The 24,198-nt window shown below is 42.6% G+C and overlaps 1 protein-coding gene across 4 annotated transcripts in view; it reads right to left on the minus strand.

Annotated features, from left to right (window-relative positions):
• The window catches only part of SCHIP1 (schwannomin interacting protein 1), a 475,035-nt gene that overhangs the window by 86,543 nt on the left and 364,294 nt on the right, over positions 1-24,198 (minus strand). For 2 of the 4 annotated variants that reach the window (XM_088479823.1, XM_088479825.1), the window contains one exon: positions 6,923-7,504. In XM_088479823.1, the coding sequence (XP_088335949.1) occupies positions 6,923-7,504 (582 nt within the window). Of the gene's footprint in view, positions 1-6,922; positions 7,505-9,088; positions 9,281-24,198 lie in introns of those variants that run through there. The other 2 variants (XM_088479824.1, XM_088479826.1) reach the window with 2 other exon arrangements.

Below are 24,198 nucleotides of genomic sequence, written 5' to 3' on the forward strand. Positions count from 1 at the left end.
GTAATAAAGTCAAAAACTAAAATTTTGTATCAGGAAATAGGGTTTACATCAATTTTTCTGAAGAAATCGGATAATACATATTAATCTCTACATGGCATAAAATAAAGTCCATCGTTGTGATATATCTTTAATGGTTTAGGCAGCGTAAGCCAAGAAAGCGCTTGGACGTCCATTTTTTAATTGACTTGCTTCACTAAAATGGTCACTGCTCAGCTCCCTTTTGTCATACATTGTTTCATATACCTAAACCTTCCTCAACAAATGTTCTATAGAAAAGTGCATTAAAATCCGTCCAGTGGTTCTCGAGATTAGCCCGAACAAACAGACAGACACCAAACAGAGACTTTACTTTATACTATGTATAGATAGATGAAACAGTAAATTCCACTGAACCAGCATTAGGGAAAGATAGCTGCTTAAAAAGATAAAAGGTCTCTAAAATACTTTACTATTATAATCATGAAGGTGGCTACTTGTAGGGGTGTGATACAGAAGTCGACAATATAAAGGTTGACACTAATTTGGTCGACATGAAAAAGGTTGACATAAAATAGTTAGACAGTACAGAAGGTCGACAGGTTCAAAAGATCGATATGGAAATGGTCAACATGTTTTTGTTTTCTGGATGGAGACCTGGAGCTTGGAAGTGAATAAGCAGGAACATGAGTAGGGCGGTATGAGAAGTCGCCGCGGTGATTACAGATGTGTCCTTATACACTTTTGCTGCAGTCACACCAACCAGCCCCTTCTTGGCACACCAGGTCCCATGCAGCTCTGCTAGCTCCAGACGACTTTATTATGTCTTTTTTGCCCCAAAACGCGTCTTAGTTGTAACGTGACTAGGACGCACCAGGACACTGTACGGATTCATCTGATATGGGACACTTGTGCGCTAGCAGTCACACGGGACCTGGCGGCTCACTCCTGACAGTCGTCTCGCATCACATGGTTTACTGAGGCTCAGGGGCAGAACTATGGGAGACAATGGAGGCACCTGCCGCCGGGCTCCAGCTCTGAAGGGGCACCTCCTCCATTGTCTACAACATATTCACCCCGCTAGTTTTCATACAGCCTGTCTTGTATGTACCACATATGGGGAAACTATGGGTAACACAACCTACACACTGCTACATTGAGGTTTCTTTTTCAAAACTACTAGTAATAAATGTATACTATTTCTTCCGTGCTCAGTAGTTTACACGGGACTTGACATATATTCTGAATTAATGACAAGGAAATTTGCCCTTCATTCTCTTGTAGAAAGAGATCCTCAGTTTACGTGAAGAATTAATCATATCTGCACAGGCCTCCCTTTTTAAGATGCAGAAAACCAGAACACTGAAGTAATGTGATGTTTTCTCATTCTTTAATGGCCACGCCAGTATTTAGTTTGGATACCAAGTGCTGTTACATCTCTATTAATCCATTAAATCAGATTTAGGGCCGTATTCAATTAGTTTTGCACCCGCGATCAAGTTTTGAATGCCGTACTTTTCGCCTACATTGCGTATTTTAGCAGCGGAAACTTATCGTGCGTGTACCCGCTATTCGCCCTATTCAATTCCAAAAGACACGAAAACGGAGATATGCGAAGTCAGAACAGGCGAAAAGTGGTGTCAGCATCGGGGAAATCAGCCTGAACCCCCCAAAAAGATGCAGAAACATTGGGGATCAATGTAGTAGTGCCCGATTAGTCCTAATAAAAGTGTTGGGGTACTTAAGTTGGTAGAATAGCCTCTAATTAGCGTATTTGCACAAGTGGTGAAGAATGGCATAAAGCAGTATTTGTTGGCGAAAATAAGTATCCCTGGGAAATACCTGAAAATGGGTGCAGGCATATGTTAATGTCTCTAAAGTGTAGTTTTAGTAAAAGTGAATTTCCTCCCTCATAAAAGCACCTGCAATCCCAAAAACACTTGACACCTTCTTAGAGCACCCCCAGAACCTTATTTTGCTAGTTTGCAAACTTGTACCCCACTTTGTACTTTTTCGCCCCAAAATTCTAAGTACTTTTTTGGGGTGTTCTTAAGTTTTTTCCGGGAATTTTTTGACGCAGTTGTCCTTTGGGGGGCTGTCCCAAGGGTTCTAAGTGGTTTCCTCACCTTTGCACCCCAAAATAAAAAATGTGCACTTCTTTTCTCCTGCTATTCAGAGGCAAATCTTTTTCGCCTATTACATTGCATTGACTTTACGCATACACGAAAAGCGGGTGGAATTAAATACGGAGATAAGTTTCTGACAGGTGAAAAGTTGCAATCGGCGATACTTTTTTTTGGATCTCAGCTTTTCACTTCGAATTGAATACGGCCCTTAGTCTGAATTCCAACAAAATAAACATTCAACAATAAAGACCGCCAAAGCAACAGCCAGGACAGGCCTAGAAAACCTAAAAATATATAGGAATCCTATGTCTGTAACACAGAAATATATCTACCTAGCATTACTAAGCATTGTACAGGCTATGTCACTGCATGTAGGCATGATAAACTATATGTGTTTGGACTAACTAGCCAATATGAATTCATGCTATAGAAATAACTGAAAATTATACAAGTCTTTAAAAGAAACCTCTCAGCAACCACACATGGGGCCTTCTTTTTAGAAATTCCATATTGCGATGCAAATGCAAATTAGCTGTCTGCTTTTATATGTAGCATACACTTATACACATACACGTACACACACAAATATATTATCCTGGGCATCTTTAGTTTACCACTGCGATTTAGTGTTGAGCTGTGATAAAACTCTAAATCTGTACGCACATTTTAAATTTGCCCACACTGCAGCGCAACATTAGTTTGCTTAGAGGTAAAATTGCACCTTTCTAGCTGGATGAGGCCCATGTGCAGGCAATATAGATGTGTCCTTACTGCTTAAACATCCTTAAACATCTTTGCTACAGTTGCGCTAAAAAGCCCCTCTCAGTGCATCAGGTCCTGTGAGACTGCTAGCGCTGGGAGTTTTTTGTGCATCTTTATTCATCAAAAATGTGTCGTTGCAACTAGGGCGCACCAGCAGACTGTGCCGATTAATTTGATATGCGACACTTGTATATCTGGGTGCTCTGAATCTATATAGGCAGTACTACAATGTAACGGCTGCAGATTCTTTTTTATTCCAAGTTCCATTGTGGTTAATATACAGACTCAGTCGCACACAAATATACAGGTGTCACATATCAAATGAAAGAATTTTTTTAAATACAGCAAGTGATTTGCTTGTTGATTTACTTACGGTTGAGTGCCGCCACCACTCTTTCATTTATATTTATCCTACTGCGGAGTACACCGGTGTTTATGGTATATTTGAGGATGAGTGCCAAGCCAGTGTTGGAATATATATATGTAACATTCCCGCTAGGCTGCAACAGCCTGTAGGTTGTGTCCTCCACCCACGGGCCGGAGTGTCTCGTCGGTGGGGAAAACGGCAGAGCAGCGGTCACCGCCAGTGAATGGACGCCCCCTTTTCATTGGCCACACCCCCTTTTCAGGCACGCGCAGATGTGCCCTAGGCCAGGCACCCTGCCTGCTGACGGACCTAGAGTGAACACACACACATATATATATATATATATATACACACACACACATATATATATAAGTCCAGTATTAGTCCACACTCACGTCTGAAAATCCAATTGCTGGGGTAGCCACCCAAAAGGGATCACCTGTATCCCTGCATACAAAAAATGAACAAAGGGGGTGCACTCACCAGTCTTCTAAAATGAGTTTTTATTTCATCTTTTTAAAAAAATTTTTACAGCATCATAGTAAAGCTCCGACGTTTCGGTCCTAGCCATGGACCTTTGTCAAGGTACAATTCCAAGTAGTACTTTGCATCAATATATACCTGAGTCCAATTAAGAGACTCCTCCCTCACAATCATGTGAGTACAAACAATACAAACATATAGAGACATGAAGACATCATTTGTAATTGTGCAATAATACCAATCAAAGACTAACTAAAAAATGAAAAGTAATGAAAAAAAAACATGTTAACAGACACATATATAAAAACAAACCTTACAGGTATAATCGAGCTGCATCCCCCGCTAGCGTGCGTGTCAATTCCCCAAACTTCCTACCAAGTGGAACGCAAGTCGGTACCATTTCCTGTCAAGTGGCACGCAAGCTAATACAGCAGTCATGACAACCGCTGTTAAGGCTTGCTGCACTTCATCCGTCGATGCTAGCGCCCGGATCAATCAAATCACAAAGTAATATACAAGAACACTAGGGCCCCGGTGACGCAGACAAACAAGTATACGTCACCATATAACCCATTAATTTAAATGAAGATGTAACTAACAGAGTTTTCATATATTGACTCATCAAGCTAATATCAATCGGGCAGTCGACATGCACGTCCATCAAAAAGACGCAGCCTGTAAGCAAACCAATGATAAACACCTCCTCATAGATAATATAATGATAGGACAATGTCTATCCATCTGGATTGAATTACATATGCCTAAATTATAATGTATACAAAAACATGGTTTGTCAACATGTGTGTCGACATTTTTTAAAAAATTTCAATTATAAACAACCAAATTTAGACACATTAAATAATTAAAAATAAATAACAAATAAACAAACTCCATAGGAAACCCACATTGCCACAACACTCGAAAAAGCAAAAAATAAAAAATCAAAAAAATTGTATCATTACAAAATCTGATGATGCACCCCCACTTGAGATCCAGTCCCGCGGGTGAGAACGGCTCCCGCGGGCTCCCGCGGGCAGGGTGCTTTTTGCCCTCCTCCTGGAGGGCAGGGTGCTTTTTGCCCTCCAGAAGGAGGGCAGGGCGCCGCGCCCCGCTAAAACAGCCTAGCGGGAACGCTATATATATATATATATATATATATATATATATATATATATATATATATATATATATATATACACACACACACACACACACACACACACTGTATATTAAATACCATCATTGTCAAATTTCTGTATTGGTACTACTGTATAAATGTTTAATGTGTACTTTAAATGTTTCACTTCGAGGACTAACCTACTCAGAGGCCAGCATTGATAACATTTGAAGAGTCCTCAAATTGATTTTCAAACTTACAACGTAACTAAAAGCAATTACCTCCTGACTTCACTCACTTGATTTTAGAAATCTCATATTTGTAAGTGTGTGTACAAGTGTGGGGAGGGCTCCAAGCTGGTGTCTGCATTAGCCTGTCCGCCAGTAATGCCATTCCTCATGTCTGCTCAGATGTATGGAACCATTTCAATCAGATACAGATAGCACCTTCAGTCCTCTTATACACAGACAGCATTTAATGCACATTCTCAAAGCCTATTGAACACGCTTTGATGCAGATAATGTAAGCTAATGGTCCTGTACACACAGACTTTCTGACACACATTTCATTCAGTTTGGATTTTGCTGCAGCACTCAGGTGCACTAATGCTTGGTGAAATACAAATCACTATGCTGCAGAGAGGCTTTCACTCACAAATGAGCAAGCTTCTAAAACTCTCTTAAAGTGAGGACAAAGGCCCTCATTCAGAGCCGTACGCTCTGAGCAGAGCGCACGCTCTGAATGAGGGCCGGGCTCCATTTTCATGGAGCGTCCTCCTGGACGCTCGTATAGCTGTGGGTCACCACCCACAGGCTATACGAGCGTGCATTGTGATGGCCGCGATGGTCGAGACCATCGCGACCATCGAAATTGCGAGCCGGAGCCTGCGGTTGAGGTTTTCAACCGCAAGCTCCGGAGTGATTTTGGCTCTATCAGAGCCAAAATCACTCCCACTGACATCACTAGTGATGTCAGTGGGCCGGCTTTTGACGGGAGGCGTTCCCGTGGGAACGCCCCCGTCAGGGAGGCACGCCCCCGGCACGCCCACCAAAGGGGGCGTGCTGTCAATCAACATTGACAGCACGTCCCCTTTGATCGGACACAACGAGCGAAGGACTTTCCTTCGCTCGTCGCGTCTGGCGCATGCGCACGACGGAGCTCCCTCCGTCGTGCGCATGCTCAGTCCATAACATCGACCCACTTGCGAGCGGACAGCCGCTCGCGAGTGGGTCTGAATCAGGCCCAAAGTACAAGGTTTTATCAATGCTGCAATTAGCATTGTTTTTCAATGCCAATATGTATAAGCCCTAATGATCTGGCATGGGCCATTTACTTGGAATGAACTTGCTCAGTGATGTTTCACCTGACTGCATTGCCAAGGAGAATATGAAATGTCTGCGCAGATAGCGTTACCTCCTTTTCTGGAAAATATACTGCATTCCTACATCTCTTTGGAGTCTCCCTGTAATTACCATTGGCTTCTAACTAACTAATGACTAGCTCAGTCCCAAACTGCTGTTACAAAAGAAACTTTACGCATGAGAAAACTGAATAATGAATCACCAATCAATTAATTTTTATCATCATGGTGATCACATAAGGCTGTAAAGGCCCCCATACATCAGCAATTGATTGCAGCAATCGTGCAATTTGCAATCGATTGAAAAAGGGAAAGATTTTTATACACAATCGATTGCTGCAATCAATTCCTGATGTATGGGGGCCTTAACTTGCATTCATAGGGTCACTGAAATATGCAGTTCTGGACTACTATCCTAAAAGACATGCTTAAGTAACTTGCCATTCCAGAAACCCAGAAGCAGAGGCTGAGCATTCACAACACATGGAGAACCATCATACACTCAGAATGCTTTAGAAACCAGATTCTAGCCAAGGCACATTTAAACTTTTAAAATAAGGTCATAGAGTTAAAAGGGGTTCATTTTAGGACAACCGCCCTGCTAGGTAGTTTCCCACCACCTCTGTACATGCTGCACCTTACTGAAACATCAGAAAGTATACATAATAACATTACACTTGTATGTTATATCTGGTTAACACAAATGTAAAATAGTAAGAAAGAAAACTTACTGATGTGTAGTTGGATCTGGCCTGTTTCTGGTTCCGAGACTCCTGTTCCTGGAACTGTAGTCCAGCAAGGTGCTTCTCTAAGGCTTCCCAGTCCATTGTAGGAAGCTGGGGTTCATCTCTCATGGGGGCTCCTGAACCAGCAAATGAGTTTAGTGGAGGCCCCCTGCCAGAATTATACTGTGGTTTAGGAGGGCTGTGCTTTGATTTATTTGGGGGTTTCCCAGTTATCAAGTTCCCATTTAATTTGTGCCGATGAGAAGGGTTTCCATTGGTAGCAGAAATATGTCCTCCTTTAATGTCATCAAACTCTTCTGCTAAACTCCTGCCAGGGGCAGTCCTCGCAAAACAATTGTCCTTAGGAAATCCATCATCAACAGCTTCTTCTTCCTCTTCGTCTTCATCTTCCCACTCATCGCTCACCTTGTCCACCAAAAAGTCCTCCTCATAATCCTCCAGGGTAGCCAGCTCCAGGCTGGGGGAAGACTTACAGTCCGAGCAAGGGGTCACTTTGTTGGAGCTGGATTCCGAACTTGAGCGACTGCAAGCATCACTTCCTAAATCCATGCCATCTTCTCTGTAGTCCTGGGAGTGAACAAAACAACCAAACCAAAGGGAGACAGGAAAGGGGGAAAGAAAGATTAAGGTTTTGCTTTGTTTTCTTCAAAGTCAAGCACCCTGTCTACACTTGCTCTCTGGGAATAAAGAAAAACTCACAACATGAAGCAACTGGAAACTGTCAGCGAGAATATCCATTCCCTGAGGCTGTAAAGATTCCTGTCCTCCCACTCTGAGCTGCACTCACTGCCAGGAGATGATTTACATAGGCATTGGTGACAGTGTGATAATAAGCAGAATGTCCCCATATTAAAAGTCTTAATACATCTCATGACAATTAATTAACAAATTAATTCACTATTGTACATTTTAGCTATAAGAGCGATGATCATGTTGGCACATCTTTGAGGTTTTATTACTGCAGTTTCATTCAGCAATAGAAGATCTAGTCAATTGGAAGATAACTACATTTATAGAAGTATACATATTTATACAGTGCCTAAGCGTGGGTGCTCATATACAGTAGCCCGTAAAATGACCATACTGGAGATAATTACAGATGATCCTACCCCAACGAACTTACAATCTATCCAAGACAACGTACAGTAACAAATATGAAGAAACGTAATTAGTGTCACTTATGAATTCTGAGCATGAGGCTATAAACGACTAATAATAATAAAATGACAAAGTCTGAATTGTTGCAGAGATTGGAGAGAATGTTTAAAAAACGCCTGTCATGCAAATAAACACGAAATTGGCACAATTACTCTATAAATACATAAACATACAGTATAACATTAATGGCGTTCAGTTAACCAATTAGTAAGTTAATATAACAGAGTAGGATTATATATGGATACAATGGCTTTCTTTTATGGTCTAAGCATACTGTAACAGCATGAATAGGCAATTCATTTTCATTCATTACCTCCTACAGACATTATTGAGTATATAAACCCGATTTCCATTCTAATTTTTTTTTTAAATAACAGTAATTTGTGGAATATCTACCAAATACTAATCCATGCAATTTTACACATGCGGTCATCTGAGATTGGCAGAAGATTGCAATTTCAGCATCATTATAGTGGCTTTGCAATAAACTGCAGGCCATGGAACAATGCAGACAACATACAAGCATGCAGAATACTAAATCAAAGTTAGCCACAAATACAAATAACATAAGGCACATATAATAATCCATACACTGTAAGCAAATCAACCCTAATGATTCTTGCTGATACTTCAAACTTGAACCTACATTTTTCCAGGGCTCTACTTTGTTTCCAGACATCCTGAAGTATAGTATAGACACACTAATGTACACATACACTATTCCGCATATGTCCACCAACTGTGTATATATCACTCAATGCAGTCACAAAATGACAAAATGTACATATGCCTATGTTCAATCATGAATATAAACACAATAGAGATTTTATTTATTTCTATATATATATATATATATATATATATATATATATATATATTATATATACACACACACACAGATTTATGTATACATTAAGTATATACACTGTGTGACATAGCCCTACAGGTGACACTCCTGGCTATACTGTTCAGCCGTCCGTGATCCTCCCCTACCTGCTGCACGGAGCCTGTACCTTAAAGCCCTCCATCCCTAAGCCGCTAAGTGACGCAGCGCCGCCCGCTCCCTCCTTCTCAGTCACCCAGCCAGCAGCACTAGAGGATCCTGAGCCCCGGCGCCGCCCGGCCGGCGCACACATCCACAGCTACGGAAACTCCTCACTCCCAGTCCCAACACGTCACTGCGTAAAATGCCGGGAATAGGAATTCCGGAGGATACGTACGTTCATAGCATGACTGGGGTGCCGGCTCCTGCTGCTGTATAACTGCGCTTTTGTTCAGCTGCTACGGGTCCTAACGCCACCTAGCGGACATAGGTTGGGTAAATCAGGGCGCGCCCTCCCCACATAGTGCACAAAGCTCTTTTTTATATACAGTATTTGGAAAGTTAAAAGACATGTCCTACTAACATGGATTTTTTTTTCCTACAAGAATTTCAACTGATCTGGAACCGAGGAGATTTTTTTTAAATTCAGAGCACTCTGTTATTTATTGCTGAACCTTCAATTTGAGCCATTTCACCCTATATAAATGGTGTGCTGCCGATTTCTACACTTATTTTCTTATTGTATACTATATGTGATCATTTTTACTGTGCCTAAGTATGCCACCCGACTTTATAAATTTAGTCATGGCTGTTTGTTGTTGAGGAGGGTGCTCTGAAGCCGCCTGAGTTGGCAACCATTGTCCTGACTCCTAGGAAGTTGGAATGTTTATAGTACCCATTCTTGCACCTGCCACTAGAATGGCCATCGATGGGTGATATTTCGTAACCATTGATGTTTCAGAACAATGATTTTTCAACGATGGCATGAGGGCGATTCCGCGATTGACTGTTGCCAACATCGCTTGCTTTGTGCCAATGGTTGTTTTAACCAATATATTTCCTGCTGTGTATAGCAGAATGAGAAACGTCTGAATCTGTGGCAGAGGGCCTGATTCAGAGCTGTACGCTATTTGCGCTTGCTCGTTCAGAAAAAGGGGCCGGCTATTTAAATTGAGCGCTCGCTCTTTGCGGTCTGTTGACGCCTCTATGTCTGAGCGAGCGAACAAAATATGCGCTCGCTATTTTGTAAAGACGTCCCTGGCCTCTCGCATCCTACGTCATCTCCGCTATTTATTTGATTAATCGAGTACATCGAAAGGCGTCTGAACTGCTCGCAGTGCTTGTGGTTGGATTTTCCTACCGCAATCATGCGAACAGTTCAGGCTAAGAAACAACCAAGTGACGTGGCCGATGACGCTGCTTTGTTAATTATGCACACCCTTAAAACGCCCGTTTTGACCGTTTGGCACGCCTGCGTTCGGATCTCCACTCCCCGTTTTCAAGCACCTTCCCCTGTTACCACCCACAAACGCCTCATTCTGTCACTCAAATTAGCAGGCATTCGCTATTTTGCGAGCACACAATTTCCGAACGCAATGACTGGTTCGTGCATGCGTATTACAACCCATACGCATGCGCAGCTGTGCGAACATCGCTCGGAGCGAACGAGCAGCCGCTTACGAGCGGCTCTGAATCAGGCCCAGAGTTCCTTTGTGCAAGCCAAACTATCTCATTTGTGCATACGTACAAGTAAACAATTGACTGAAGCCATCAAATGGTTTACAATCATTATATCATTATGGCACCAAATAGGCATGTACTAATGCCAGTAACACGGGAAAAAAACTATTTGATCTCACCCTTGCAATGGCCATCCCTACCCTGTACATTTAGCATTTCAAAGGGGCTTCTTTAATTACGGTATTATGAAGCGATATGTGTGACCTCGCACCCAGTATGGTGTGATGATGCCACTTTTCGTGTGTGCACCACCTCACAGTTCATGTTGTCCCGATTACTTCTGTGACTGAGTTGGAAGGTAGGCCCACAGGGGTACAGGGGAATCCTGCCAATCAAAGTGGGTGGTCACAACACACCCCTGTCCCCTCCACTAATTATCTGAGGGCTTTCGCATAAAGAACACAGTTCTTGCCAGTGATTGGAATGGCATTGTGTTAAGCTGGCTACGCACTAGAGCAATTTTCCAAGCGATCTGATAAACGGTACGATTTTATTTCCAGCGAAAGCTCCCGATATCAGTGCTACATCCTAAGCAATTTTTAAAAAACCTGCATATTTTCACAGTGATTTTGCAAATGTGCACCCACAAGGCTGATGACATAAACAAAAAATATTGGAGGAAATAGGGTCAGATAATCAGGAATGCCCACACACTACACAAAATTGTTCCATCGTGGCTGACATATATCAGAAATTCTGAACGTTCAGATAATCGGAGACAAGCATTTGTGGATTATTTTCTCTGGGCTTCTGCAAATCCATCATTCTTACACACTACACAAAATCAGACCAATCTGTTGATGATTGACTGATCTGCCCGATAATTATGTAGTGTGTACCCAGTTTTACTTTTTAGCTAGATATTATTTTCCCAGCTTTCTACGTCTTTCCCTATTATTCAAGCACCACTTGCCTGTCTCTTATTTCATATTCAACCCTTTTCTCTGCAGAATCCAGTTCAGAGACCCTTTCAGGTTTCTCTGATATGCATTGAAATTGAATTTTCATTTTCTCAATAATGTTCCAATTCAGAGAAATGTTTATTCATTCTGAACTGGCTGCAATTGCAATACAGATACGGCTATTGATTCACCTTTTATTTGTGTTCATTATTATTATTATTATCCTTTATTTATAAAGGTACCACAAGAGTTCAGCAGCGCCTTACAAAGTACATAAACAAATGAGCGAATAAGAAACCAGTCACTTACAGTACAAAACAAGGAAGGACAAGGACATGGTTTATAAACATTGTTGCATTATTGAAAAAACTCAAATAAGCAGGAAGTTTTGTTTTATTAATGTTGTTTGCAATTGTAAATATGCTGAATATGCCTGCATTACATAACTAAACATTAATAATTATGATACAGGTTGAGTCTCCCATATCCAAATATTCCGAAATACGGAATATTTTTAGCATGACTGAGAAAGTGAAACCTTTGCTTTCTGATGGTTCAATGTACACAAACTTTGTTTAAAACACAAATTATTAACAATATAGTATAAAATAACCTTCAGGCTGTGTGTATAAGGTATATATGAAACATAAATGAATTTCATGTATGTACACAAACTTTTTTTGATGCACAAAATTATTAAAAATATAGTATAAAATGACGTTCAGGCTATGTGTATAAGGTGTATATAAAACAAAAATGCATTCTGTGTTTAGATTTGGGTCCCATTCCCAAGATATTTCATTATTTTATGCAAATATTCCAAAATACGGAATATTCCGATATCCAAAATACCCCTGGTCCCAAGCATTTTGGATATGGGAGACTCAACCTGTATATATATATATATATATATATATATATATATATATATATATATTTATACTTACTGTATGCTATATTTAAAGCACTAGTACAGTCTATGTATGAACAGTGTATCTACATATAACCTCCATATTCTGCATACTGAGTGGGAGGTATATCACCTGACAGCTGACAGAGCTTCACACAATGTTTAAAATAAACCGGTGTTTACACTGGTAGGGGTAAAATCTAGGTTGAGTTTTGCCAGCTGTAGAAAGTTGAAGCCACTGGGACAGCTGTAGCTCCTTCACATAAATGTAGTTGTTGCCCATGCATAACTTGTAGGTGACGCATTTAGCAAGTCTTGGGGGGAAATATATAAAAAGTGTAATCAAAGTGCATGAATCAATTCAAAACCACCTTTTATGAAACCGCAATCCTGTCATTTTAAGTAGGTGTCACAAAGTGGTGGCTAGTGCCATTTTACTGGGTCCAGTGGTGGGGTCTTATTCCCATTGAATGTTTGCTGTCTCATACGGCGAGCTCCTTCATTCCATATTTCGGTGTATCATATTGTTAATGGAATCTGTTCCTATGCACAGGGGAATATTATTATTATCCTTTCTTTATATGGCGCCACAAGGGTTACGCAGAGCCTTACAAAGTTCATCAACAAGTGCGCACACAAAACAGTGACTTACAATACGAAACAATGCAGAACAAGGACATGGTTTATAGACTTTGCTGTGTTAGCGATCATAACACTCAACAAGCAGCAGGGTGTAAGCAACCAAGTGTTAGGTGCGTGTGGCAAAGACATTGCTGTCTTTTGTGAGGGCAGTTTCAGTGGAGTGGAGAAGCCAGACTTAAATGGGTCAAGCAGGGAGTGGGAGGAAAAAAAGGCAGTTGCAACAATACGCTCAAGGAGTTTAGAGGCAAAAGGGAGGAGAGAGATGGGCCGATAGTTGGAGAGAGTGTTAGGATCAAGGATATGGTTTTTTTTAAGAATGGGGGAGACAAGAACATGCTTGAATGCAGAAAGGGCAGTACCTGATGAGAGGGAGAGATTCAGGAGCTGGGCAAGATGGAAAGGGGCAGAAGGAGAGAGGTGGCCGAGGAGGTGGGAAGGGATAGGGTCATGGGGAGAAGTGGAAGGGGAGGAGGACAGGATGAGGGCCATGACTTCCTCTACAGATACAGGAAAGAAAGATTTCAGAGTTGGTGTTGGTAAGATGAATGGGGAGTGGTGGTCAGGGAATGGAGAGGGAGTAATAGGAGAGGAGGGGCCCGTGTGCACCTAGGTGGTACCAGCCCAATTCTGCATAGCACTGGGCCCATCCTGCTTCCCTGTCCATTGTGCACCAGGGTAATACTAGCATTGCAAGCAGGGGTGTTGAGAGGGGGGAGTGTGTACTAATTAACCTTGTTTGATGCAGGGGCCTGATTTTCCCCATAATAATAAAATAATGTTTCCATATTTAGAAATTATTTTTTGCCCCCATAATTACGGATATAAATCTTCTATCTTTCTTGGTTTGCCATAATGCAATAGCCCCTTCTGTAATCCATAAAGAGATAGAAAGAAACCCCATATGAAATGGATGTCAGACCCAGAGCTGTAATTAGACTTTTTGGTGCTCTGTGTCAGAGAGAGCATTGGTGCCCCCCCTGCCAATTTTTTAAATAGGGACATCAGACAGTGCACCTGAAAAAGGTCCATGGCCTCATGGGGAAGGGCCAGGGAAGAGATAGGGGAGGTGTCGAAGCTGGATAATTGGCTGAGACAAGATCATCTTAAAATTAGATCGTAAAGACGCCATCTTGCGACTGGCCGCAAGATGCCATTTTAGAAAATAAGATCGCAAGACGCCATTTTGCGAATGGCCGCCCAAGCACCATTTTAGGTAAACTCACAGTTAAGTATATATGGCGATATTACTATTAGCATCATGCGATTGCATCTTTCACCATTTCTCATACACACATTAATACGCATAATTGCGCTGTTAACTAGTCACATTAGCGAATGCATAAGATCCTGTATGAAAACGCTGTTTATTAGCTTCATGCGCACGCATCTGCCCCAAGTTAACTAGCATCTTTATATCAAACCCCAAATACTTACACAGTACATATTCACATAGAAGGTCTCATAAGCTTTAAAGTATAAGATTCAAGTTTATTAATTTATTATAATTGCTGAGAAATAAAGGTTATTTGGTAGCTAAGGTTTAATACATGATAAGTAAGTCATGTTTGATATTATACTGATCTGCACTCTTTCAACGGCATTTTGATATCGTCAGTGTGAAGATCGCAACATGCATTCTCAACTTATGGACCGCAGAGACTTAAAGCACCGAAATGTACATTATATGACCAACTGTTAGGATGTGCATGAACAGGAAACCAGAGACAACCAGTTGTTAGAGGCTAGACTGTGTCTATTTGAATCAACCTGTTAAATGCTCTGCAACAGATGCATCCTAATGGGAACCAATGGCATCAGCGACAAGCCTCTCTATTGTGTTGTCTGTTTCTGTGAGAGTATAAACGTGTGTGTTGTGACTCCAGTCTGAGTCTTCTTGCTGAATGCTGATAGATGGGGGTTTCTTGCTGAAGCCTACATCTAGTCCAGAAGCGCTGCGTATGTATAACTGTACTTGGGTCTGCATGCAGTTCAGGTAGTTTGCAAACCAGAGCACTTTATGCCATTTGAGTTTTTAGCCTCCTCCGGTTTTAATTTGAAAACTGCATCCAATGTGTGGCGGTTTGCAAACTACATATTGAAATACTGCTTAGTAAATATCCCCTTTATGTGTGTACAGATGGAGCAAATACCTCTAAACTATATGGCTCAATACTGCATGTCATAAGGTGTGCCCATTGTGCCACCTACCTCACATAGGGGGAATGGATCAATCCTTGGAGAGATATAAAGTGGAGAAATTGCCCAAAGCAACCAATCAGCTTCTAACAGTCACGAACCTAGCACAACTAAATGCCAGTTAGGAGCTGATTGGTTGCTTTGGGCAACTGCTCCACTCTATGGCCCTCATTCAGAGGCGCTCGCAAAATGCGAGCGCTCGTTCTGAATGTGGGCGTCCGCTTGTATTTTGAAGTGCGGCCTCCTGGTCGCTAGCTAAGCTGTGGGTTACCACCCACAGCTTTAGTGATCGACCAGGTTGATGGTCGCGATGGTCAAGACCATTGCGACCATCGGGGCTTGCGACGAGACCCTAAGGTTGGGTCTAGGCAACTGCAAGCCCCAGGGAGCTTCCTGCTCTGATCAAGAAGGAAGCTCCCCACTGATATCACTGCTGATGTCAGTGCGGCCGCCCACAAAACGGCAGGCGTTCCTTAAGTAATGCCTCAGTTTGTGAAACCACCCCCCCACCATGCCTTCAAAACGGGGCGAGCTGTCGATCAACATCGACAGCCGCCCCTTTTGTAGTGAGCTTCGGAGCAAGAGAATTTCTCTCTCGCTCCGTGGATTGCGCACGCGCAGTGTGGCCGCTGCGCGTGCGCGGGGCCTAAACATCGACCCGCTGGCGAGCGCTCAGCGCTTGCGAGCGGGCTTGAATGAGGTCCTATGTCTTTCCAAGGCTTGCTACATCTGTCCCATAATGCCATGTATGTGTGTAGGCAGAGCTTAAGCAGTTCATTCCGGCACATTTTCTTTCCAGCTATGAAAAGCAGATTTGCCTCGTTTAGATCAAAATAAAATTACTCCATCTATACATTCAACTGTTATTTACAAATGAATTAATGAGAGGTCTTAGTAAATATGTTATGTATACAATGGCATTGTATTTCTCAGTATTTATAGGTCAGCCATTTAAAGCTTTTCACATGGGTGTGGCCATAGTTACTTTTCATTTTATGTTAACACTTTGCTAATTTTATATAATAAACCCAATGTCCCGTGATTATGGGGTATATTTACTAAAGTGCAGGTTTTTAAAAGTGGTGATGTTGCCCATAGCAACCAATCAGATTCTTACTATTATCTTCTAGAAGGTGATAGATAAATATTAAGTAGAATCTGAGTGGTTGCTAAAGGCAACATCTCCACTTCAGAAAACCCGCACTTTAGTAAATATACCCCATAATCACGGGACACAATTAGGACAAAATAATGTACATATATTTGCGTTATATAGATGGTGAGCGTTAGGTGTAAATCCTGCCAAATACGGTCTATCCAGTTGCAGGATCAGTGCCTAGTCCGCCCATTGCAGTACTAAATTTACGGATGAGTTCAAGCATAACTGGGGCCTGTTAGTGCATGTGGAAGATGGTGATAGCAATAGTGGTTATCTTCCAACCATAGTTATCAAAATACTTGATAAGAACTCATTTTTATTAGACTATTATTATTTTTGGCCCACACTCTGTGAAATTGGTTCGAGATGCTAACATCGGCTGTGATATTGTATCATGTGTAACTCCTTGGGCAACAAGTAAAATAAATCTGGGGGCAGACTGATGTTTGTGCAATAAATAAAATAAATCTGGGGGCAGACTGATGTTTGTATATGTATAGTAATAACAGTAGCAAGTGTACAGCATGCAAGTGAATTCATTGAAAAGCATCCATGCAGCCTGTAGTTGTTATGTGTGTATTGTTTTTAAAATGTGTCATTGATAATTAGTGATCCTTGGACACTTACACATAGCTTACACCTCTTTGCTAAAAATGACTACAACTGAAGGCTACGAGTGTTACCCTTCCAAAGAAAGTGTGTCATCTGTCCCCTTAGCTGCCAGCTGACTATTAGTCAGAGGGTGTTTTCAAATCCATTAAAAAAATAGCATGAGACCGATCTCCAGTGGAGACTGCATTTCTGAGCAAAAGTAACAAGCAGTAAAAATAGTCTCTCACTGTCGGGTGATTCTGTGTGACGCATGGGACATTTACATACACTCTCTGAGTCCCGTGCTTCACACAGAGGCCCTGATTCAGAGCCGGACGCTCTGACCAGAGCGCTCGCTCTGAATCAGGGCCCACCTCCATTAATATGGAGCGTCCTCCTGGACGCTCGTATAGCTGTGGGTCACCACCCACAGCATATACGAGCGTGCAGGATGATGGTCCATCGCGACCATCGAAACTGCGAGCAAAAGCCTGCGGTTGAGTTTTTCAACCGCAAGGCCAGGAGTGATTTTGGCTCTATCAGAGCCAAAATCACTCCCACTGACATCACTAGTGATGTCAGTGGGGCCGGCTTCAGATGGTAGGCGTTCCCTTGGGAACGCCTCCGTCTGGCAGGCACGCCCCCGACACGCCCACCAAAGGGGGTGTGCTGTCAGTCAACATCGACAGCACGCCCCCTTTGATGAGACACTCCTAGCGAAGGAAAGTCCTTCGCTCGTCGGGTCTCGCACATGCGCACGACGGAGCTCCCTCCGTCGTGCGCATGCGCAGTGCGGACCATCGACCCACTTGCGAGCGGACAGCCGCTCGCGAGTGGGTCTGAATGAGGGCCAGAGTTTTAAAGATTCCCAAAAGAACGGTTTACTGTAGAGAAATTTTTTCAGGTGTATATTTTCTGGCAATTAATTATATAAGGCTTGGCCACCAGGTAAATAAAAAAATAGTGGTATAGAAACAGTTCATGTACTGGAATGTATGTAAATGTCCTGTGCGTCACACAATGCATCACCCTATCCTAATTTATTTAATTAATAAATAAGGCTAAACAAAACAATATTTTTGGAGAAAAACTGAAAAGTTTAATGAAAGGTGTAGGTGGTTAGACATTAATGTGATTTTTACACCTTTGCTTAGCACAATTAATAATATTTAAGCTTCTATAAAATCAAAAATTTTTTTTGTATACTGTAGGTTAAACTTAAGTGCGGAGACCCTGATCTGCTATGAGAGATATCAGTGCAAACAAAACCAAGGTATTTTGCAGCGAACCACGGGTATTCTTCCTGTAGGACCTCTATTGTGTCCACTGAGGATCTCTGTGAGGCTGTCCACCATACCGAGGGGGCTATGCAGTCGGGATGCCGACAGTCTAAATGCCGACCGTCGGCATCCCAACTGTCTAATCCAGGCAAGGGTCTAATGACAGGCATCAAAATCCCGACGCCTGTCATTTTACCTATGACGGGAGCCCAGCGCCCGGCATCCCAATCGAAGGTAAACTGGGCGCCGGGAGTGGCCAGACGCGTGGGGAGAGGGCTAGGTTAGGGGCTCCCGGGGGGGGGACTTAGGGTTAGGCACCCCCACGGGAGGGTTAGGCTAGGGGAAAGGGAGGGTTAGGGTTAGACACCCCCGGGGGGGAGGATAGGGTTAGGCACCCCCTGGAGACTTAGGGTTAGGCTGCGGGGAAAGGGGGGTTAGGGTTAGGCACTTGGGGGGGGGGTTAGAGGGGTTAGAAAGGTTAGCGATACTTACCTGAATTTACGATCTGGATTTTCACCCTTGCCGAGCTGCTGCTTTCGGGCGGCTGGCAGAAAATCATACTGATTCCACCGAGGGGTTGGTTCTAAGTTGAGAGCAAGCAAGAAAAAAGCAAGTAACTTTGCACGTGTTGTAATACAAGAGCATTATTTGTTTGCATGCAGTAAAATACTGGCTGCTTTTGCATGTCGCCCACTAATACTGGACAGCTTTATTTTTATATTACATTTAGATATGAATTTGGACACAGCTATAACTTCAAATTCATCTAAGGGACTGAGGGCCTGATTCAGAAATGGACGCAAATCCTGTTGCGACTGCGATTCTATATGCAGCAGACTTGTGAAAATATACTAATGATTTAGCTGTTTTCTTGTGCACTGAGAAGCCCAACTCCTGCGTCTCGCATCCGCTGCTTATGTGCAAAAGTGGAAACATCAGTCGCACATTGGTTGCACATCGAACTTCTGAGTAAGCCTGTGTTGTCTCAGACTGGGCGGCTCTCCTAAGACGCCGAGTTCTCTCCAGCTGCGAATGAATTTGCAGAGACTCACTAGAGCACGCCCTGAATATGGTCCAGAGATGCTTGCATGTTTCTTATCACCCCGTTACCTCCCCCAAACAATGACAACCTGTCACTCACTTTGCCAATAAATCCTTGGTGCTAATCCAACGCCACGCACTGCATGCGCAGTGGCAGAAAAATCACTTCTCTGCGTCCAAAAATGACATGGTGTCCATCACTAAATCAGGCCCTGAGCCCCAAGAGAAAGCTAAGACAGGTGGTTATGTTCCGGTTGGTATTACCTGTGGTAGAAGACACTTATTAAAGTATCACTAATTTTAAAAGATTTTCAATTAATAATCCCTCAAATGACCTTGCTCCATAGGACAGTGGCACTGATCCTAGCATCTGTCAGTTACAGTTAATGAATTTTATTCTATGTCGTGGCTGAAATCCTCTTAAGATCCTTCCAAACTAAAAGAATAAGTTGAGTCAAACACATTTACACACCCCTAAAGTAGAATAAACAACCATGAAGAATGTGGTATTCATCCTCTCCTACATCTTGGATCTGCATGTTCTTCAGATGACGTTACAGCAGAGGAACTCTTGCCAAATTGCTAGCATACCACACTAGTAAACAGTGATAATCAGCTAGTCAGCGGTCTGAATCTAATGGAGGGGGAGACACCTGTTGTAAACCATATACATTTCTGAAGAGGTAATGAAATTGTGTAAAATTTTATCTTTATACAGAAGTTGTAGTTTACAGTATATTTTGACCCAGGGGCGGATTGGCCATTACCTTCAGCTGGAAGATTACCGGTGGGCCGATTGGTCTGTGGGGCCGCTTGTCACCTGTGGCCCCGCCCCCCTAACCCATCACTGCTTTCTTGCATGACAGGCAGCCCGCCGGCTGCCTGTCACACCTAATAGAGCGGCCCGCCTATATCGCGAGAAGAGGCAGTGGCTCCAAGTCCGAGAAGGAAGCAAAGCTACACACAAGTGATGCCATGCTCCTTGGAGGCGAAAGAGCCGCTCCGTGTCCGGCAGTAAAGGATAAGTATAGCACTGCACTCCTAGGGGACGGGCCGCCAATCCCCCGCTGCTGCCGCTAGTCCCCAGTGTGCAGGAACCGGCAGCAGGTGCTGACAGACAGGAGAGGGGCTGTGCGATGAGGCTGTGATGTGAAGAGCTGTGCTGAGGTGATGTGAAGGGCTGTGCTGTGATGGACTGTGCTAAAGGGGGCTGTGAGGAGGTTGCTATGCTGTGTTGAGTGGGCCTGTGATATGAGGTGCTGTGCTATGAGGGGGACTGTGCTGTGAGGGACTGTGGTGCGAGGGACTGTAATGAGGGGGGCTGTGCTGTGACGAGCGGTGGGCATGCTCCCAGCACGATGAAAACAAGAGGAGTAGCTTGCAGGAATAGCATTTCACACGCGGCCATACCCCTTGCAGCAAGGCCACACTCACTTTTCAGGCGTGCGCACATAGGGCCTCCTACAGGATTTTCTTCCAGGGCCTCTTTAAATTCCCAATCCACCCCTGTCTTGACCATATGTACCAGGAAGATGGTATTTTATATGGTTAACTGAACCTGACCTAGCTATTCAAGCATCCAGACTGGGGTGTATGCAATATATACCGTGGGACTGTCCAATCAGGTGCCACGTACACTGCACATCTACAGTATAGAAAATTTGAGCCATCTACCCAGCCACACTGATAGATCCCTTTGCTGCTGAGGGTTTCCCCACTCTTGCACTTATCACATTGCTCACCCTGTTTGGACGTTTGCGGGTTTTTATGAGTGGAGATGTTGCCCATAGCAACCAATCAGATTCTACTTAACATTTATCTAGTACCTTCTAGACGATAATACCTAGAATCTGATTGGGCAACATTTCCACTTCTAAAAACCGTCACTTTAGTAAATATACCCCTAGGCCTTATAGCAATTTGCAAAAGTAATTAAAGAAAATGAGTAAAGCCAACCATAACTGTTTCTAAATTCTGAGCAACAATTTTAGCAACATTTCCCAGATGATTTCCAGACACAAATTAATTCATGTCTAATTTTCCTCACATTTAATTTAACCTGTGCTGGAAAAAATTGGAAAGATTCTGGGGGAAAAGGGTCATTTAGTGCAGTATGCCTACAAACAAATGAATTAGATTATTGCATCTGCCTGTCCTTAGGTCTGGCTGCTTACCATAGAAGAGAACAAACTAATGATTATATATAGCAACTTAAGTGACTGGCTAAGTTTGGCCACATCATTGATTTGCATTAATTTGTTCCTGTTTCCCTGTTTTTCTGTTTATGTCAAGTAATAAGATTACTTGAATTTTCCTGAGAATGCTAATTAATTATTTGGATATCATGCAGCCTCTCTCTTGAGGTCCACTTATTCCTGTTTACTGCTACATTCTGTGTTAAGACAAATTTATTCACGACCAATAATCCTGCTGTTTGTGCTCTCCCAGTTATCTGTGTACCAGACCAGTCCATTCTTTTATCTTTAAAGGGGATGCTATGTAATACAGATTTGATCCTATGTATTAAATCAGTGGGGGTAGGCAATTGAGGACTGATTGCTATGGGTTACTGATTTTAGAGATATTCATGCTGCATGTGGGTCATACTTGCCTACTTTCGAAAAAGCATTTCAGGGAGATTGTGAAAGTAACACCTATGAGCGTGGCGGTAAAGTGGGCGTGTACTGCTACATCTGAGAGGCGTGTCATAAATGTAACTTACAGCCATATGTAAACTACAGTAGCCCCAAAGCAGTTAGTAAGATCTACTTGTTAATGAAAACACACTGATACTTTTCAGAAAATGCATGTAGTCATAGGGATCATTGTGCCTTATAACCAATGCAGGGAAATGACAGTAATGATCCCATTTGATAGTATATATTTTTTGGGGTCATTTTTATAAAAGCTCCATAAGGGGATAAGGTGCACTTAGGGAGATTGCTACTATTTCAGGGAGTCTTCCTGACAATCAGGGAGAGTAGGTAAGTATGATGTGAGTGTCATGATATGAATGCTGCAAAAGTTAGCGAGTCTGGTGAATCAGTGACATACTGCTGGTACCAGTGCAAGCTGATTTCAAGCAGTCAGTTTTTAAAGTGGAGCATTGCCTGACTTGCTTCATACATCCAGGTTTGGATATATTTGGTGAATGCAAGCTGTTTAAACTTTCAACATTCAAAGGATGACCTCTGTAAACACACGCCAGGGCCGTAACTAGGGTAGTGCAGCCTATGCCATGGCACAGGGCACCGCAGGGCAGGGGGGCGCTATTTGGGCCTGTCAATTTTCTGTTTATTATCACCCTCACCTGTAGCTTCCTCTTCTTTTCCCCAGCATCTCCTGGCCTCCCCTATCTCTTACCTGGCCCTTCCTCATGAGGCCATGGCCCTTTTTGAGTGTGCATCTTATGTCACTATTTGAAAAATAAGGGGTGGGGGGGCACCAATGCTCTTTCTGGCACAGGGCACCAAGAAGTCTAGTTACGGCTCTGGCAAACGCTATTAATATCTGGCTACCTGTCTGATTAGAGGCATCACCTATGGAGAATGTTATTGGATCCCAAAACAATAAACAATACACAGACGGTGTAATGGCTAGCATTACTGCCTCATAGCACTATGGTTGTGGGTTCGTTTCCCACTATGGTCCTAACTATGTGGAGTTTGTATATTCTCCCTGTGTTGTGTGGGTTTCCTCAGGGTACTTCAGTTTCCTCCCACACTCTAAAAATATATTGGTTGGTTAATTGGCTCCCAACAAAATTAACCCCTAGTGTGTATGTGTGTATGCATGTGATAGGGAATATAGATTGTAAGCTCCACTGGGGCAGGGACAAGTAGTCTCTGTAAAGTGCTGAGGAATATATGTGTGCTATATAAATAACTGGTAATAAATAAATAATGAAAATGTGTGTAAGTTATAACCAGGGTTGGACTGGCCCACATTAAATAACACCGGTGAGTCCCACTGCCCAAGGGCCCACCCTCTCCTCTAGGGATCAAGTTCCAGACTGTGCACTGTGTAACATACATATGTTACATTATACTGCACAGGACTATGGTGTATTTTCTACAATGCATTGCTGTTATTAATCTGGTACCATACATTATCTTGCATGCACTAGCAGTATTTACTATATATATTTTAAAGGGGCCCAGACCATGCACTCTCTAATGGTTAGCCAAGCCTCTGTGGAGGCTGGCCACACCCCCTAAGTATGGGCCCCTATCACTGCATTCCCTCGGTGGAGCCTTCATGCCCCAGTCTGACACTGGTTGTAACTCCTGGCTTCTTAACTTATAATTGCTTGCTTATTAAGGCCCCCATTTACTAATGAGTTTTATCACCAAAACGAGTGATAAATTTCACTGTGTATGATAAATGGTGCTCCAGCCAATCAGCTCCCAACTGTCATTTTTCTAACAGTTGACAGTTGGGAGCTGATTGGCTGGAGCACCATTTATCATTATTTGGTGATAAAACTCGTTAGTAAATGAGGCCCTAAAATAGTTATTTGCATATAATAATTCAAGCAAAACTAAGTTAACACAGCCATTCATATCATTCATCATTGTATTACTGAGGGTACAGAGTGCATTTGGAACTTTGAAACAGGATAGACTCTAGATGTTACTATAGCACAAGTTAATTCAAATGCTCCTATAGGAGTGTATTGCTGTGCTATATAGGATTATTTACACTATGATCATTTATGTTGATTTTATAATAAATTCTGATTTTACAATGTGATTTTCAGCAGCCCTTATTGTATTTTTGCAAACTGCCTACTGTCTTGGAATATCAGGAAAATCTCCTG

This window comes from Taudactylus pleione, unplaced genomic scaffold (assembly GCF_031769625.1).
Source record: "Taudactylus pleione unplaced genomic scaffold, aTauple2 ptg000246l, whole genome shotgun sequence".
Classification (NCBI taxonomy): domain Eukaryota; kingdom Metazoa; phylum Chordata; class Amphibia; order Anura; family Myobatrachidae; genus Taudactylus; species Taudactylus pleione.